General features: G+C 29.8%; 1 protein-coding gene across 3 annotated transcripts; it reads left to right on the forward strand.

The window, feature by feature from the left end:
• Window positions 1-13,649: 13,649 nt before the first annotated feature.
• On the forward strand, window positions 13,650-18,440 carry LOC110807677 (phosphorelay protein). 3 transcript variants are annotated; one of them, XM_022032864.2, is made up of 5 exons: window positions 13,650-13,784; window positions 14,309-14,696; window positions 16,070-16,182; window positions 17,217-17,321; window positions 17,616-18,440. In XM_022032864.2, the coding sequence occupies exons 2-5, from the start codon at window positions 14,309-14,311 to the stop codon at window positions 18,276-18,278; spliced, it is 1,269 nt and encodes a 422-aa protein (XP_021888556.2). In that variant the 5' UTR covers window positions 13,650-13,784; the 3' UTR covers window positions 18,279-18,440. The 3 variants fall into 3 exon arrangements, with proteins under 3 accessions (XP_021888556.2, XP_021888554.2, XP_021888555.2); XM_022032862.2 differs by lacking the exon at window positions 13,650-13,784 and adding an exon at window positions 13,791-14,048; XM_022032863.2 differs by lacking the exon at window positions 13,650-13,784 and adding an exon at window positions 13,791-13,944.
• Window positions 18,441-19,085: the final 645 nt, after the last annotated feature.

Genomic DNA, 19,085 nt, shown 5'->3' on the forward strand with positions numbered 1-19,085 from the left:
TTACATATATACACATATATTATATATAAAATCTTCCAGTTGTCTTCTACCAGTCAAAACTCCCAAGAACTTTGAAAACCATGTCAATTTGATTGGATATCACATATATACATATATGTAGTAATTAACATTCACATTTAATTATTGGTAAGAGGGTTTTTAGTTACTTAATTAATTAAGGAGGAAGGTTAATTAAATGCGTGCGATCAGTTTGGTTGTGTGACAAAATCTCAGCCATGCACATGACCCAACTGTAATGAGGAGATAAATTCCAAAGGAAACGACGAAGCAAACATGTAAAAGGGAATAATCGTCCGGATGACAGTGTGTGTTTGTAGCTTAACTCACATTCATTTTAGATTTGTTGCCCACTTGCTCTCTTTCATCCATATGTATATATATATATATATATAGATATATATGCATCTCATCCTAATTATTTTCCTAAAAAAAATTCTATATATACACATATATAAACATCGGTGGATATATTGATGGGAAGGTTTGGTAAATGTTAATTAGTAATGGGTATTGATTTATTTCTTGAATGGTAGATTTATATACATACATATATATATATATATATATGGTTAAAATTAGAGAGGGGGGAAGGGACAGGGAGCTGACAAAGGCAGTGAATATTTGGGAGTGATGGGGAGGCGTCTGGTTGTGGGCTGACTTTTCCTAGTAAGACTTTAATCATAATCTAATCATGTAATTACTTTCTAACTTTGTTTAGTATTTAATTTTTGGAGTTTAGCTGTTGAACTGTGGCTGCACCAGAATATTCTCTCCTTCTCCAACACTCCAACTTTCAACACTACTGCAGATTCCTACTCTAATTTATTACAAACCCCCACAACCCCTTTTTTTATTTTTCTTTTTCTTTTTCTTTTCTTTCTTTCTACTATACATACATACATACATACATACATACACCCATTTAACTATATAGTTTAGAAATTAATAAGGTAGGGCTTATATATAAATATGCATATTTTTTGAAATACAAGAGGTTTAGGGAAAAGCAAAATGTTGTCACCAAGGGCATGTTTGTTTCTTTCTTTGTCTTCTACTATTTGTATTATCTTTGTTAATAGCAAGCAATTAAGAGGGAGAGAAGAGAAGAAGACTTCAACTTTAAGATTATGAGAGATTCAATTCAAACCGAGACCCAAAAAATAAACGAGTAATATAAACATTTAACTAAATTAATCAGTATAATTACTTCTCCTTAATACCCAGTCAAACTTCATTTCTCTGCATTATTTCACTGCCATTTTCTTAAGTAGCCAGAAAATATAATGTAATCACTATTCTTTAGGACATTCATGCGTCTTGTCCCACACTTGCTAGTTAATCAATATATAATTAGATAATCCCACACTAATGATGTTTTAGGTCTTCCTCAAAATTCATTAGAACGTTATGTTTGTTAATTAAGGATTTTTGTTTTTTTGCAAGAAGATATATCCCAAAAGAAAGGCAGATTTGGATCTGGGAATCCATCACAGAAGAAGTTGGGCACATGCTCTGGTTTATCAAAAGTAGGAGGAGAATATATGCCTTTCCATAAAACATTTTTTGTCATTTTATTATTATTATTAATGTTTACTTTTAATTTGTTAATTATAATTTGTGGTACACGTGGCATAACCTTGAGGAGCCAGCTTCTCTCATATTCAACCTATTCTTTCCTTGCAAGCTTTGTAAAGCAGCTACATGAATATTCTTTTCAACTTTTCTTTTATTGTCATTGTGATTATGATGCTTATCTCACACTAATCATGCTTAGAAGATTGTAATTATTATTATTATTATTATTATTATAAAAATGTATAATTACTTGCGCTCTAAACCCATGCACGAAGTGATTATACCCAACCATGGAATTAACCCAATTTGCAAAGCTGGCTGTTCGAGGTTTTATTTGACAAGATAAAATAAGGAGCATGACCACCATCAAGGTGGTAAAAACTAAAATTGTAACGCGGCACACCTAAATCAACACACCACAACCTATTCTAATTTTTTAAAGCCTCTTGGTCAAGTTAATTTTATTTATTTTAAAAATTAAAAAATAAAAATAGTCTAAACTCGACTCAATTATATATGTAATATAATTTTTAATTTAATCTAAAAATTTGTAACATACATTTTTAATTTACTTTTTATAATATACATTTATAAATTGAATCAGGTCCGACAGACTTTTGCCAATAATTCAGCCAAAAATAAAATAAATTTAGTAAACCTACCCAAATTTAAAGGGGGCTCGAGTTTTACGTATTAAAAGTTGAGCCGAGTTTAGATCCTATAAAACCTACCTTAAAAACAACATATTTTCATCCTTAAAGCGACACCATATTTTCATATTTCGTTATCTGCTTCTTGATTGATAGTCACAAAAAAAGTTATCGTAAACACCTTGTTCAATGTTATATCACCTAATCATTCATCTTTGTAAATATGAATCTTATATCACTGACCTAACTTTAATACGAAGTCCCATAAGTGACAAAAATTCTATCATGTGATATTACTGTAGCTTTTGCAATTTCTCTTCGTAAAATAAATGATATGTATGATATAAATATTAAATGTAAGAAACTTAAATGAAGGAAGACAAACACTTTTCATAAATTGTTCTTTCACAAAGAGTAAGTCTTTATTTTATATCTCTAAAACCGCTTAAATATTAAGATCTCATGAATTCCAACCCTTAGTTAGCACCAGGTCTTACTTCTATACACTATACTCTAATTAATCAAATTGATCTTTTCCATGTTATTTGACCACTACATAGAAATATCATAAGCATTTAGTCTAATTGAGACACCTTATAAATCTTCATAAATGACATGCAAAAGTTGAAGATATTACTGATTTAATCATTGTGATCTTGGTTGCAGTCGTCATAAACTTTTTTTGTCCCCATGCAGTTATGCCTTCAATGTTTTTAATATCAAATCCTTTATCTAAAAAGATGATTTGTATCGAGAGAAAACTTCCAAGTATGTAAAGAGAAGATTTCCTAATTTATACTTAGTAGCTTCAACCTAACTAAAAACGTTAATCTCACTTATGTTTGATAAATTATTTATTATCAAATTAATTTTCAACCATGATATCATATCAAAACACTAAAAGATAATAAATGATCATACATTTATGGGCAATACAACATTGGACAAATCTTACAATGAACTTAAAGACAGTACGAAGTAAATATTATGTTGTAATTTGTTTGGTCCACAAAGGACAAAATAAGTAACCAATCTTATTCCTCATTCTTTTTATTAGTTAAGGACAACCTTAGATCATGATGAAACTATACTAAAAAACTCCAACATCATAGAATTACACCTCAGTCTTATTCATCCCATGGTTCTAGGATAATGCTAGCCTTGAGAGTAGCTAGAATCTTGGGATTACTTTGATGTATTGAAACTGCATGAGGTCTTGAGAAATCACTGATGTCTCATAACAACTTTTAAGTACTGAAAATACACTCAAGTACCTAAACGTGGGTTTTCAAATAAAATTGTAATAATTTTTAAGTTTTACTTTAATGAGATATAGTTTCTTGTTTCAATTAATGTTTTATTTGTTAAAAATGATGTATTAAGTTAAATTATAAAAAGCTATTCAATAATATATTTTAAAACCTCAAACATAATATTATATACTGTTAGCTTATATTATAACAAAGTGATATGTTATATTAATTTATTTTTATATTAATATTTTTAAATATACTATTTATGCAATGATAGAGTATTAATGATAATCTGATTACTAATAAAGAGTTTTTATTTAAAAAAAAAGAATGATAAATATTTATGTTCTTTAATAGAGTTCGAAAATTTGATTTCAACTTTTATCGAGACCAATTTAAAAAAAGTGATACCATAAAAACAAAGACTATTTTTAATTCAAAGGGACAATTCTTATAGTGAAAAAAAATAATGGACGTGTAATTTTTATCTTCAGTTCTTTTAGGCATGTAGATATAGCCTTCCTCTATTAATGCAATATATATAACAATAACCGTGTGCATGTTAACAATATGGAAGAAGACAAAAGGCTTCATTCGTGATTTATACATGCAGATTTAAACATTTCAATTATAATGAGGAAGTATGTATATATGTGTCACATAGCTATAGTGCATCATCAAATATAATTATTGGCTTCTCTTGCTTTTATTATTTTTAGATTTCACCAAGTCCCTGTCTTTACTCTACTTTCCCGAGTTTTAGTCAAATCAACATAAAATTATGCAGGTGGATCTATGACCATATATATATATATATGTAATAATAGATTTACTTTATATACATATATATATATATTTAAATTGGATTTTATGACTAGCATTTATTGGGTGAATCACATCACATAGTAATTAATTAAACAAATTAATGTCTATAAAGAAAAGGGAAAAAAACGAGGTGGAAGTGCATCCTGTCATGTTGGTTTTATCTCATATATGCGTACATATATATATATATATAAATATATATATATATATATCTTTATGGTTTTTTCTTGTATCCTATATCATGGTATATTTTATAGTTAATTATTAGAATGTTCTTTATATATGTCTTTTCGTGCTTTATTAAAATTAATTTCGCTCTTAATTTAAATTTCTAATCATTTCTAATTTAAAAAATAAAAATAAAAAAAATTAACTAAAAAATAATATATATATATATATATAATTGATTGTTTTACTTGCTGAATAATGGTATATTAGAAGGTTATAATAAAATTACTATTATAATAATAAAAAAGACTACTATTATGTTTAATTGGTTGAATTATAATTTGATTAGAACTATTATTGTCATCAATATTTATACCAAAAATATGAATTATTAATCATAACTAACATAGGCTTTGTTAGGTGATATAAAAATTTTATATTAAAATAAACTTTTTTTTAAGTTTATGTAATATATGTTTAAATTTTTATTAGTGTTTTAAATAAACATTTTATTTTGAAGCTTCTACTTCAATTATGTTGTGAATTTTTATAAGTTTGATAAAAAATATGTAAAATTTATTAATATATATATTAAAATTACTCAATTAGATATTAATGAATGTATTACTGACTACTAAAATACATTGAAGTCAAATACAATAAGTAAAATATTATAATGGTCATTTAGAATAGATTATGATTACGTTTGAGTCTCATATATATACCATCAAGAAATGTAATGAGTATGTTTGAATGAATAATTCCTAATTTAAACCAAACAACGTAGTTTAATTGTTCTTTAATTATAGTTTAGTTCTATTATCACTAAATGGTGATTCAATTATAAAAATTTACTATGCATTTAAAAGCATAAATAAGTTGATAAAATTTATAAATAAAATTAATTACTTTAAAATTTACTTTTATAATTTTTTAAAAAAAATTTAAAATATATCAATCATATTTACATATCAAGTCATAATACTCGTGTAACAGTTTATATTTATTATTCAATTATAATTTTATTACATCCAAATCAATTGTCTTATAAAAATTAGAGTAATTTTATATTATATATTTTTAATTTACCTTATATAATATACATTTATAAATTGGATCAAGTCCGACAAACTTTTGCTAAATTTTCGACTAAAAAAAAGTAAATTCAGTAAACCTACACAAACTTAGAAATGGCTTGAGTTTTATATATTAAAAGTTGAGTCGAGTTTAGATTCTATGAAATCTACCTCAAAAACAACCTATTGTCATCATTAAATTGGCAACATATTTTCATACTTCATTGTCTACTTCTTGATTGATAGCCACGAAGAAAGTCATCATAAACACCTTGTTCAATATTATATCACCTAACCTTTCATCTTTGTAAAAATAAATATTATACCAATGATCTAGCTCTAATACGAAGTCCTATAAGTGATCAAAATTTTATCATGTGATATTACTGTAGCTTTTACAATTTCTCTCTATAAAACAAATGAAATGTATGACATAAATATTAAATGTAAGAAGCTTGAATGAAGGAAGACAAACACTTTTCATAAAATGTTCTTCCACAAAGAGTCCGTCTATATTCTATATCTCTAAAACTACCTAAATATTAAGATTTTATAAACTCCAACCCTTAGTTTGTAACACCCACCTAAAGCTTTTATTTTATTTTTTTATTAATAAATATAAATTTTTGATTATTTAATTTATTATATTATATTATATTTTGTTTTATTTTAATTTAATAAAAAAATTGAGTAAATTGATAAAATGATTAAATTGAAAATAATTTTGGAAAAAAGAGGTATTTATTTGGGTTATAGGGGTATTTTTGAAAGAAAAATCAGAAATCAGAGGTCAAAACGCAATTTAAAAAAATTGCGCCACGTCAGACGCTCGGTCAGCAGCCCCGACCAACCAGGACACATCAAGTGGCAGAGGTGCTGACGCAGGAGGCCACGCGGGGGGAGCCACGTGGGCGATTCACGTGCGCACGATCGAACAGCTGAGATTCGTTCCCGCGCGCACGGACGATCCAAAGTGAATCGCGCACGGACGGCCCATATTGGACCGTGATGAACGGTCCAGATTCACTCCTTAGTTAATCAGGATCGCACGGTCCAGATCAAAACTGATGGACGGTCCAGATCAAAAGCGGATGGGTATAAATAACCCATCTGCACCCAAACCCTAAACCAAGCTGCCAGAACCCCTCGCCGGAGAAGACAACCTAGCCGCCGGAGAGCCGACTGCCGCCACCCGCCGCCCACTGAAAACCTTTCCGACCGCCAAAAAAGGTAAAAAATTCTCTTTTTATAAGAAATTGAATTTTAAACCCACTCATAGCCACATCGGAGTGAAAGAACCGGCCAGTTGGCCGAAAAATACCGACGAATCCCGACGGTGCCGCTGCAGGGAATTTCACAAACCACCTCCGATGAGGACCTTCCCGATTCCCGTTTCGTATAATTTTTTCACTGTTGTAATTACTACTTTCTTCTCTACAGGTTGACCAAAGCGAAACACCCAACCGCAATATGAGCCGGAGGAGCCGCCGCACTGGAGAGCCCCGCTGCCGGTGAGTTTCGATTTTTCGTATTTTTTCGGCCCACTAAGACCCTTTAGCATGTGTTCTTGTAGGGATCAATTTAAAATCGACCGAATTCAGCTAAAAACAGTTGAAAATGGCCGACCCAAGGCGGACCGCCGCCGTGGGTGGCGGCACCGTCACCGAAGCATGGTGGACCGCCGCCGTGGGTGGCGGTGCTGTCACCGGAGCATGGCGGAGCCGCCGTGCCAGATTTTTAAAATATGTCTAGTAGGCCCTGAGATTGATTTTGGGTTTATTTGGGATATTTATAAGTACTATAAGCGCGTTTCAGTTCTCATAGAAAAATTCAGGGAACCTAGAGACCACCCGTATGCACAGTAAATCATTTAATTTTTCGGTATCAAATCAAGTAAGAATTTCTCACCCTATTCCCTATCATAGAATTGAAGTTTAAATAAATAATAATACGGTATTGTGTACATATTAAATAGATGTGCATGACTAATTTCAGATTGCTAATGGAGCCCAAACCGGATATTATTCTCTATTGATTTATTTTACAGTTTAAAAGCATGATAGTATCTGATTTATCTATTTTATGGTTTAAATGCATGTATTACTGTCTTATCTGATTTCGGTTTGATTTGGAATTTGAGACATGATTGCATTACCGGGTGCATGTTTATTTGTTTGTGATTATATTCAATTTGGTAATGGAGACTAAGGAAAAATAGGAAATTGGTGTGATCAAAGAGACAGATAGAATGACAACCTTACTAGATATCTTGGGAGATGGTGGACGGACCTGATACATAAGAAACCCTACCGTGAACGTTGTCTCATACCAAACGGGGTATGGAGACTTGGTAATTTGACACTCACACTGAACGGGGTATGGGGACAACCCACTTCACCCTCATACCGGACGGGGTATTGAGGTTTAATGTCTTGACGCTCATATCGGACGAGGTATTGAGGTTTAATGTCTTGGCGCTCATACCGGACGGGGTATTGAGGTTTAATGTCTTGGCGCTCATACCGGACAGGGTATGGGGACGATCTTGTAATTGAGTTATTAGGGAAAAGAGTTCACGTGTAGCGGGGACATTACTATAAACTCCCATGGATATTAGTAGGCTGGTAAAATGAGAAATGGTTATGATTTTGTTTATTGTTAATGGATATGAATTTATGATATGTTCTATGTTGCTGATTGTTCATGAAGTCATAATTTGTATGGTATTATTGTCTCTATAGGTTATTTTCATAAATTCTATAATGGTAAGTGAACGGTAAATGATTTTATGATTGATAAACGAATTTGCTAAATTTTGTACTCCATTAGTTGTTTTGATTTTATACCAACCTTTACTTCTGTGTTGGTGATATAGTGTGATATCCTTACTGGGATAGTATAATTCATCCTTTATCCAACCATTTCAGATCAAGAGAACCTGGTTTCAGAGCCCGATCTGCAAGAAGATTGCGAGTAGATGCTAGATACTTTCTATTTTCTATTATTTTTCTTATTTTTCGTATTTTTTTCAAAGAATTTATTCCGTAATATTTGTTTAGTAAGTTTAAGTTATTGTGTAAGGGATGTAAACCTTAACCTTTTATTTTGCTTTCGTACTTAAATTATTTTATATTTTCTTTTAGATTTTCGGGGTCGTTACATAGTTAGCACCAAGTCTTACTTCTATACACTATACTCTAATTAATCAAATGGATCTTTTTCATGTTGTTTGACCACTACATAGAAATATCATAAGCATTTAGTCTAATTGAGATACCTTATAAATCTTCATAAATGACATGCAAAAGTTGAAGATATTATTGATTTAATCACTGTGATTTTGGTTGCAGTCGTCATAAACTTTTTTTGTCCCCATGCAGTTATGCCTTTAATGTTTTTAATATCAAATCCTTTATCTAAAAAGATGATTTGTATTGAGAGAAAACTTCCAAGTATGTAAAGAGAAGACTCCCTAATTTATACTTAGTAACTTCAACCTAACTAAAGACGTTGATCCCACTTATATTTGATAAATTATTTATTATCAAATTAATTTTTAAACATGATATCATATCAAAACACTAAAAGATAACAAATGATCACACATTTATGGGCAATATAATATTGGACAAATCTTACAATAAACTTAAAGACAGTACGAAGTAAATATTATGTTGTAATTTGTTTGGTCCACAAAGGACAAAATAAGTAACCAATCTTATTCCTCATTCTTTTTATTAGTTATGGACAATCTTAGGTCATGATGAAACTATACCTACAAAATTCGAACATCATAGGATTGCACCTCAGTCTTATTCATCTCATGGTTCTAGGATAATGCTAGCAAGATTTAGGAACTCCTCCAAAGCCCTGAGAATAGCTAGAATCTTGGGATTACTTTGACATATTGAAACTGCATGAGGTCTTGAGAAATCATTGATGTCTCATAACAACTTTTAAGTACTCAAAATGCACTCAAGTACTTAAACGTGGGTTTTCAAATAAAATTGTAATAATTTTTAAGTTTCACTTTAACGAGATATAGTTTCTTGTTTCAATTAATGTTTTATTTGTTAGAAATGTTGTATTAAGTTAAACTATAAAAAGCTATTCAATAATATATTTTAAAACCTCAAACATAATATTATATACTGTTAGCTTATATTATAACAAAGTGATATGTTATATTAATTTATTTTTATATTAATATTTTTAAATACACTATTTATGCAATGATAGAGTATTAATAATAATCTGATTATTAATAAAGAGTTTTTATTTTAAAAAAAGAATGATAAACATTCAATGTTCCTTAATAGAGTCTGAAAACTCGATTTTAACTTTTGTCGAGATCAATTTAAAGAAAGTGATTCCATAAAAACAAAAATTATTTTTAATTCAAAGGAACAATTCATATAGTAGAAAAAAATAATGGACCGTATAATTTTTATCTTCAATTCTTTTAGGCATGTAGATATAGCCTTCCTCTGCTAATGCAATATATATAACAATATGGAAGAAGACAAAAGGCTTCATTCGTGATTTATACATGCAAATTTAAACACTTCAATTATAATGAGGAAGTATGTATATATGTGTCACATAGCTATAGTGCATCATCATATATAATTATTGGCTTTTATTATTTTTAGATTTGACCAAGTCTCCGTCTCTACTATACTTTCCCGAGTTTTAGTCAAACCAACATAAAATTATCCATGTCCATATATGACCATATATATATATAATAATACATTTACTTTATATACACATATATATATATATTTAAATTGGATTTTATGACTAGCATTTGTTGGGTGAATCACATCATATAGTAATTAATTAAACAAATTAATGTCAATAAAGAAAGGGGGGCTAAAAACAAGGTGGAAGTGCATCCTGTCGTGTTGGTTTTATCTCATCTATACATACACATATATATCTTTATGTTTTTTTTTCTTGTATACTATATCATGGTCCATTTTATATTTTATAGTTAATTATTAGAATGTTCTTTATATATATATATGTCTTTTCGTGCTTTATTAAAATTAATTTCGCTCTTAATTTAAATTTGTAATCATTTCTAATTTAAAAAATTAAAATAAGCAAATTTAACTAAAAAATAAGATATATAATTGATTGTTTTAGTTGCTGAATAATGGTATATTAGAAGGTTATAATAAAAAAAAGACTACTATTATTTTTAATTGGTTTGAATTATAATTTCATTATAACTATTATTGTCATCAATATTTATACCAAAAATATGAATTATTAATCATAACTAACATAGGCTTTGTTAGGTGATATAAAAATTTTATATAAAAATAATTATTTTTTTAAAGTTTATGTGATATATGTTTAAATTTTTATTAGTGTTTTAAATAAACATTTTATTTTGAAGCTTCTACGTCAATTATGTTGTGAATTTTTATAAATAAATATTTTATTTAAGTTTGATAATAAAAAATATGTAAAATCTATTAATATGTATGTAATATTAAAATTACTCAGTTAAATATTAATGAACGTACTACTAACTACTAAAATATATTGAAATCAATTTATAATAGTTATTTACAATAGATTAATTATATTTTAGCCTCGTATATATATCTTTAAGAAATGTAATAAATATATTTGAATTAATCATTCTTACTCAAAATCAAACAATGTAATTTAATTATTCTTTAATTATATTTTAGTTCTATTATCATTGAATGATAATTCAACTATGAAAACTTACTATATACTTTAAGAGCATAAATGAGTTGATAAATTTTAAATAATTAATTACTTTAAAATTTTATTTTATAATTTTTGAATAAAAATTTTAAATTTATCAATTTATATATGCTTGTGTAATATTTATATTTATTATTTAATTATAATTTTATTGCATCTAAACTAAATGTCTTACAAAAATTAAAGTTTTTTTTTATTATGTTGAAATTCTAGACATCAAGAATAATATTTCAAAATTAAAAAAAAAATTAAAATTGAAGTAAACAAAAATATTCGAACCAGATGAAAAAAAACAAGAGATTGAGAAGAATAGTTATACCCACATCTTAATTATTATTTTTAAATAAATTGGACTATTAATAATAGTTTATGCAGTCGAATTAAGATATGGGTGGTGGTAAGATATATAATTAATCGTAGGTAGGGCACAACCATTACAAACTATCATCCAAAAATGGTAATGTACGACTTACCCATGCAAAACATTGTCAATTATAATTATATTAATTAATAAATTTATTAATTAATTAAGAAAAAAAAAAAAAAAAAGATTCTTTTTTTAAATGGGTTGGAAAAGCAAAGCTAAAGCAACACCATCGATATCCCTTTCTCAGAAAGATGAATCAGATACACACATATATATATATATATATATATATTAATTTATATATAATATACCCATTATATATATCCTTAATTTTCAAGAGAAAGAGAATGAATTAAGTTAGGGACCATACATGAATCCCTGTTGAGCACAAAAGAGTATGATAGACGGAGCAAATAATGCCCAAAAATATGATTAATTAAATAATTATAAAATTAGGTCACCAAAAGCATGCATGCCCAATTAAGATTTTTAATTAAGTTTTAGTTGTGCATTAAATAAAGTTAATAATAATTAATAATTAAATTAAGTATATGTTGATTATTGTGGGAGAAATTAAACAAGGTCGTTATCACGTATGTATATATATATATATATATATGAGCACTTAAGCTCCACTAAGGGTAAGAAAAAAGTTATGGATGTCTCAATAGATGATTCTTTGTTTGGAGATTTATGTCGCGTCCATGGATTTAATCATTGAGTTTCATTGCATGTATTTTCGATAGAGAGGAAAAAGAGAAAAAAGACAAGGAATTGTTCAAAGCCAATTTCTTCCGTACACACATATAAATACTTATATATATATATAATATTACATGCTTATAGAAAAGAATATTATATATAAATATGAAAATGAGGTCCAATATATATTTCCACTTGAATTTTGTCATTTACTAAATGATTCAAATGGGAAAGGCATTGATAATTACATAAATATATTTAGTCCAAAAAGTAGTCCTCTTTGTTATTTTTACTACATTTCCTTGATTGGAGGTTGTCTCCCTTACAAATACCCTTTCTTTTTCTTTTCATTGATAATTCAATTTCCCAAATCAACTCTTGATTACCAAGGCTTAAATAAAATATAAGATACTATGCTCTAATTAGATATTTTATGATCTCGATAATTTTTTTTTTTAAATATATAAAATTTAATTACAAATTCAATTTTTATAAATTTATATATCTATATATATATGTATAATAAAAATAAACACTATATAAAATTTAATGAACAAATAAAACAGTACCAATCTATATTTAATTGAAGTTTATCTCACGTTAATTTTTAGAACTTAAAGAATTTTTGTTATTTTTAGTTGAATTAAATTTTATTTCAAAAGCGAGTGCAATCGTAGCGGTATTAATGTACTGAATCTCATCACAATTATGTAGTTAAAATATGTTTGGACGAAAGTAGTATTAAGATGGGTGATCTCTTGATAAGTTTTTGTGTTGCAGTCGTCTTTTTCTTTTATTTCAAAAAAATTATTCCAAAAAATAACTTTGATATATAATAAATCTAGCCCCTAAATAAATGTTGTTACTATTATGTACATTAAAGAAAATATTTGATACAAAATCACAAAGTTTTTTCTATTTTAATTTTAAAAAATTGAAAGTTATAATTTGGAAATAATTTTTTTTTTTTTATATTGCAAGGCCGGACAAAATAAATTTTGGGCCTAATCGATTTTATTGAATAATGAGTTTGTTCTATTAGACCCGAATGGATCCAAAATTTGGGCCGTAGGTTCCGGCCCATCATGTAATGGATTATTTGAATCCGATCCACGTTGTGGTCTCGTGATTTAATTGATGGCAAAATTCAACCGATCAAGAAAATGGTAGCAAAATGAGAGAGAAACGGCACCGTTTTAACTTCAAGAAACACAGATGGTTTTTTTTTTTTTTTTTTATGTATATAAAAAAAAGAAAAAGAATTCTTTTTCAGATTATGAAAACGGTGCCGTTTATATCCTGGAAGATACTGATTCATGCTTTCCCTGCACTTTCACGTTTAGTTCAAGCATACTTGCTCTTTGTTATCGCAAAATCAAAATATCAAATCCTATAACAGGTACACTGTTATCGTTAATACCTAATCTATCTCTTCATTCTATATTAATCTCGTTTTGCTATTGATCTTTCGCTTATCGTTGTTAGAATTATGGATTTACAGTACCCCTGCTTCCGTATCCCCGAAAAGGGGTTTACCCTATTCAAAATAGCTCCCTGTGGTGAACTTTCTCGTCTCTTTTCTCTTTCTCTCCTATTTGAGGAATTGGGTTTTAGGTTTTAAGCTTTCTTCGGTTTGATTATTTCTCTAGCAAATAAATTGATGGTAAAATTGTTTGCTGATTTTTTCAGTATTTACTAGCAATAAGATACTTGTTTGTTTTTTTCCAGAACATCTGTAGTGTTGGAAAAAGATTCATTTGGAACTGAAAAGCATTGTTATTATTATCATTAATATTTCTTATGCTTAATATTTAATTATTTTATCGATATGCTTGTTGATTACGTACATTGTTTCAAATTTTTATTCGTCCCTTGTATAAGCTATTCTCTATTTGTTTGATTTTCACATGATTGTTGTTATAGATGTCATTAATGGATGCAAAGGCTTTAGCCAAATCAAAGAGAGCTCACTCTCTTCACCATAGTAAAAGGCCTCATCCAAACCAAAAATTGAAAGCTCCTTCAGATGGTACAAGTAGTGGTAGAAATATAAAAAAGCCAGTGGGAAAGGAGGCTGGAGAGAAAACGAGGCAGTCCCGGCATGCATCTGCGCTGCCATCAAATTGGGATCGCTATGAAGAAGAATTTGATTCAGGCTCTGTAAACTCTTTGGGAGATAGCTCAAATCAACCCTCTGATGTTATTATGCCAAGGAGTAAAGGGGCAGACTTTCGTCACATGATTGCTGAGGCTCAATCTCAGTTACATCCTTATTCAAATAGCTCTCTATCTTTTGATGATGTTTTACCTGGTATTCCCTTAGTTATCTTTGATTAATATCTCTAATTAGCTCTTTAATGTTGATGTGTTGAATATTTTGATGCACTAATATCTGTTTGTTATATGCATTCATTTTCTACTAGTCCTTAACCATTCTAACAGTGAACCATCAAACTTATGTGGGATCAAGATAAACAAATACGAATATGAAGCTGTCAGCTTCTTCTTTTGGCTGTTATGTAGCTTGATTAAGTCTGTTTATATATATATAAAAGAAGTATCATTAGAAATTGAGAAAGAATTACAGCAAGGGATGACTAGATGTCTCAAAAAAGAAAATGTAGCTTGATTAAGTACTAGTAGTTCTTAGTGCCTGACAATTTAATTGATGTTCTGAGCTAGTTGCTTTTGCTGTTATTTTTGGAATTTATTTAGATATGAGAGCCACTAATAAATATTTGCAAATTCGTTTCTATGCCAAATTTGATTCAAATGCCTTCAATGGAAATAAAAATTTGTAGATGTTTCATGTGTTATATTTGTATAATAAATGGAAAGATAGTTAACTAGATGTAATTTTGCTACCAATGGATAGAAATCAAAAAGTAATCACACACGTACTGACATGCATAACATCTTGTTAGTTGAGAACCTACTTTGAACCACTGTGTAATTTTACAATGATATCATTCCTAACATCTTTGTAGATCTTATTGTCCTCAAGTGGTTCTGTGTTCAGCTGGTGACATTTGGTTGCTCCAAGGACAAAAGTTATGTAAACATTTCCATTTATTTTAAAAAAAAAAAACAAAAGAATAGATGGCTTCTAAGAGCAGTTCACCCTTCTACATAGAGTAGTAAAAGCAAATTGGGATTCTCATGTTTCTCATTTATTGCCTTCAGTAAATTTAACTACAAAATTTTGACATCTTCATTCAACTGGTGTCCTTAAAGTAGTTGCTTTTGATTGACAATTCTTTCTGTCTTCCATCAACTACCTTTTGCTATAAATTTTCTGAATTTCTACTATTTCTACTTTCTTTAAGGTTCATTTGTTTGCATCATGACATTGATCTATTCCATTCGGGATGTGTAACACATCATCTATTATGAAAATGACATGTAAATTAAAAGCCGATGAGCAAGAAGTAGTTCAGTTATATTAACCAGAATTAGTTATAGTAGGCTCAGATTATATGGCTGTTCCCTCTTCCCTTTCCACCTCCCAGCATTATTATAAGATGTGCTGGTTGTAATCTTGGCACCTACTACTTAATCAATGTGTGCCACCGGCATTAGCAATGTCCTATTTGATGTTTATGTAGCATGTGAAGAAAGTTTTCTTTAGTTACTTTCCTTTCACAACGATTTTATTTTAAAGTATTTGATATGAAACTATGACAGAGGAATTTAAGCTGGGAGTAGGCTCCCTGCTCTCAGTTAGGGGAGAGGCCATTCTGTCATGGATTGGGGCTAATAGCTTTATTGTCGAAGATGAAACAACTGCAAGTCCTGAGGTAATCTATTATCATTCTTCTTCACTTTTTATAAATTTAAATGAGACTGAGATTTTATGTTCAAATGGAATAAAAAGATTGTAGTGTGTTTGTCCTTCATTTTGTAGATTTCTTTCTGTGAGAATATCAATTACTTGTTTTATTTTCTTTTCAGTCAATGATAGAATTAGATGCTTCAATCACCTTGCCTTGCCCTCCTAGTGATCGAAGTGAATTTCAATTTATTCCTTTTGGGAAAATACAGTAAACTATCGATATTTGACTGAAACAATGCTGAGTAAAGTGGTATAAAATATTATGGAAGAAAGAGTACTCGAGACTTTTTTTTAGTAGAGTACTCAGACTTTGGCTGGAGCTTCATCAGTGATACAATTTTCATTGCAGGTTTTGATGACTTTTCGGTCTTTTATTGCGACAAAGAGAAAAGAGATGGGACATCAACTGCTTTAGATTTGTTGCTGACTAGATGTTGAATGGTACCTTAAGTGAAAGACAGTCTTTGAACCTTAGGTTGGTAGTACACAGCAATAAGGTCTTAAACCCAGTTAGGTGCAATCCTTGAGGTTGCAGACATATGCAACGACAAGATGCACTCATACACTCTTTATGTGTATATCACCAATATTTGTTTCTAGGCTGGATATACCACAAAGGCTTCTTGGAGCCCATTATCTTTTATTATATGTCGTAGGGCGAGTGACATCAGTAAACTTTTTATGAACTGTAAGAAGGATGGGTTTCTTAGAGTGCTATGGTAGAAGTAAAAAGTTTAACCTAAAGATTCACATTTGGCAAAAAAAGGTGTCAGTATGTGCCTAATTTGTTTTCTGTTATAGAGCTGTAAGCATTTACTACTGAGGCTTGCTTCAAACCACTTGATTCTTTTTTTCTTTGAAGGACTCACTCAGTGGGGGTCATTGTCTGTTACCCACTCGATTCATCATTTCAAATCTTGATTTATGTTAGCTATGCCTATACTATTTTCTGACACAATCTTTTTCCTGTCTTTTCCCCTGTAACGATTATGCATATAGGCAGCTTTCCTGTCCCTCGATTTGAATGCCCTTGAGGAACAATTAGAAAAAGTAGACTTACCTCAGAGGCTCTTCATCGAAGCAGATCTTCTGCCAACAGAACTGGTACGTTTCATATCCCATTTGATACTTAGATTATCCTACCAATAATGTTTTGCAAATATGACTTGAACTTTTCTTTTCCTTTATTCTTTTAATTGTTATCGAGAGCAGTCGAGACCAGTTATACTGTCCTGGTCCTGTTTTGGAAATTTGGAGTAGTTCGTAAATTTCCGATATTCAGTCCTTTGGCCGAAAGTAAAAAAAAAAAAAAACTTATGCCTGTTTGTAAATTCATTTCTTCCCATTGACTCGTAACTTATAGGATTGCACTGACACCTTGAATTGCTTATTCAACAGAATACAGGACCAAAAGGAAGCAGCAATCAGGAATCTAACCGATTTCATAAAACACAGCAGAGTAGAGTAGCCACGAAAATTTCAGAAGAAGTGGCTGCGGATAAAAAGATGGATTCAGCCTGTGATAGTCGGTATTTGGATTCACTGTTGATGAACCCTGTGGTGAATTTGGTGAATCACATGAACAATGAATCAACTCCAAATCATTTTGGGGAATCTAGTGAAAGTAGACCACTGGAGTCCACTGCACAATTTAATGTGAATTCTTCTGCAAAGACAAAGAAGAAGCATTTTATGTTTGAGTCATCAGCAGCTGAGGCAGAACTGGATATGCTTCTTGACTCATTTAGTGACAGCAAGATTTCTGATGCCCCCCGCTACAAATCTGAAAACAGTCTCTCGCACACTGACAAACAAGCTTCAACATCTCAGTCTCATCCTTTAAGAGAAGGTCCAGGTTCACGGAGAATTGCATCAACTACTGCCAATTTTGATGATGTAGTTGACGATTTACTTGAACAAACGGCAAATCTGGTGAACCAAAATGCTTCACCTCAGCCTCAGGAAGTAAAGGGTTTTCCTCATGAGACCAAAACTTCTTCTCATTCTGTTAACAAATCTAGAGTGTTAGATGATTTTGCTTCATGGTTGGATACAATTTGATGGTTAATGGTTTGTATGGTAAAAACTCTCAACCATGTAATCTTACTTTTTGTAGAAGCTAGCTCATCGGATGACCCATATGTGATACGTAGAAGGAATGCCCAGATAGGTCCCTTTGACTGTATTTTCTCGGACTCTATATGGAAGATTTGTTCATTGTAATTGTTATGTTTGACCATAAGCATGGAGGGCAAGAGAAACTTACATTCCGAATGAAAGAAAATGAATTAAAAAAAAAAAAAAACTATTATGTAACCAACCAAAGTAAAAATATAGGATTTGATATAATGATGTGTAACTGTGAAGGAATTTTTAAACATTAAGATGGAGCTCAGCGTTTGATTAGGTTTGTGAGTAGCTATCAATAGAATCTTGAAGAAAGAAAAAAAAAAAAACACCATGTTGTTGTGTCTAATAATCTATTTTATGTTTGAAGAAAGAAAATTAAGTAGGTATACAAGTTATTTTTGAATTTTATTAAATATACAGAGTTTGTTATTTTCTGAGTACATAATGAAATGATTATGCTGATTTATGATATTTAATTTAATACTGTGTTTGTAGAACTGTAATGGGTTTATCTCAATAAATTATTATAATTCCAGCAAGAGTTATGTTCTTTGTTTCAAATAAAGATATGGTTCAATACCTAATTTAACATTTCTTTTAAAAAACAAGGTTATTGAATTTGATTAGAGGGAGGAAGAAGAATAGAAAAGGGTTGGAAGGAAATTGGCAAGTTGGCAACATGTGTTTACTGAAGCAAGTTTGGTGGTTCGTCATGGAAGATGCAACTTACCACCGTGT

The sequence above is a fragment of the Carica papaya genome, chromosome 3 (genome assembly GCF_054855325.1).
Source record: "Carica papaya isolate Zhongbai chromosome 3, ASM5485532v1, whole genome shotgun sequence".
Taxonomy (NCBI): domain Eukaryota; kingdom Viridiplantae; phylum Streptophyta; class Magnoliopsida; order Brassicales; family Caricaceae; genus Carica; species Carica papaya.

Excerpts from the sequence above, each read along its gene's own strand:
- LOC110807677 (XM_022032862.2), top strand. Across the intron at positions 14,697-16,069 it reads TTTTGATGATGTTTTACCTG|AGGAATTTAAGCTGGGAGTA; the intron begins GTATTCCCTTAG and ends AAACTATGACAG. Across the intron at positions 16,183-17,216 it reads AAACAACTGCAAGTCCTGAG|GCAGCTTTCCTGTCCCTCGA; the intron begins GTAATCTATTAT and ends TTATGCATATAG.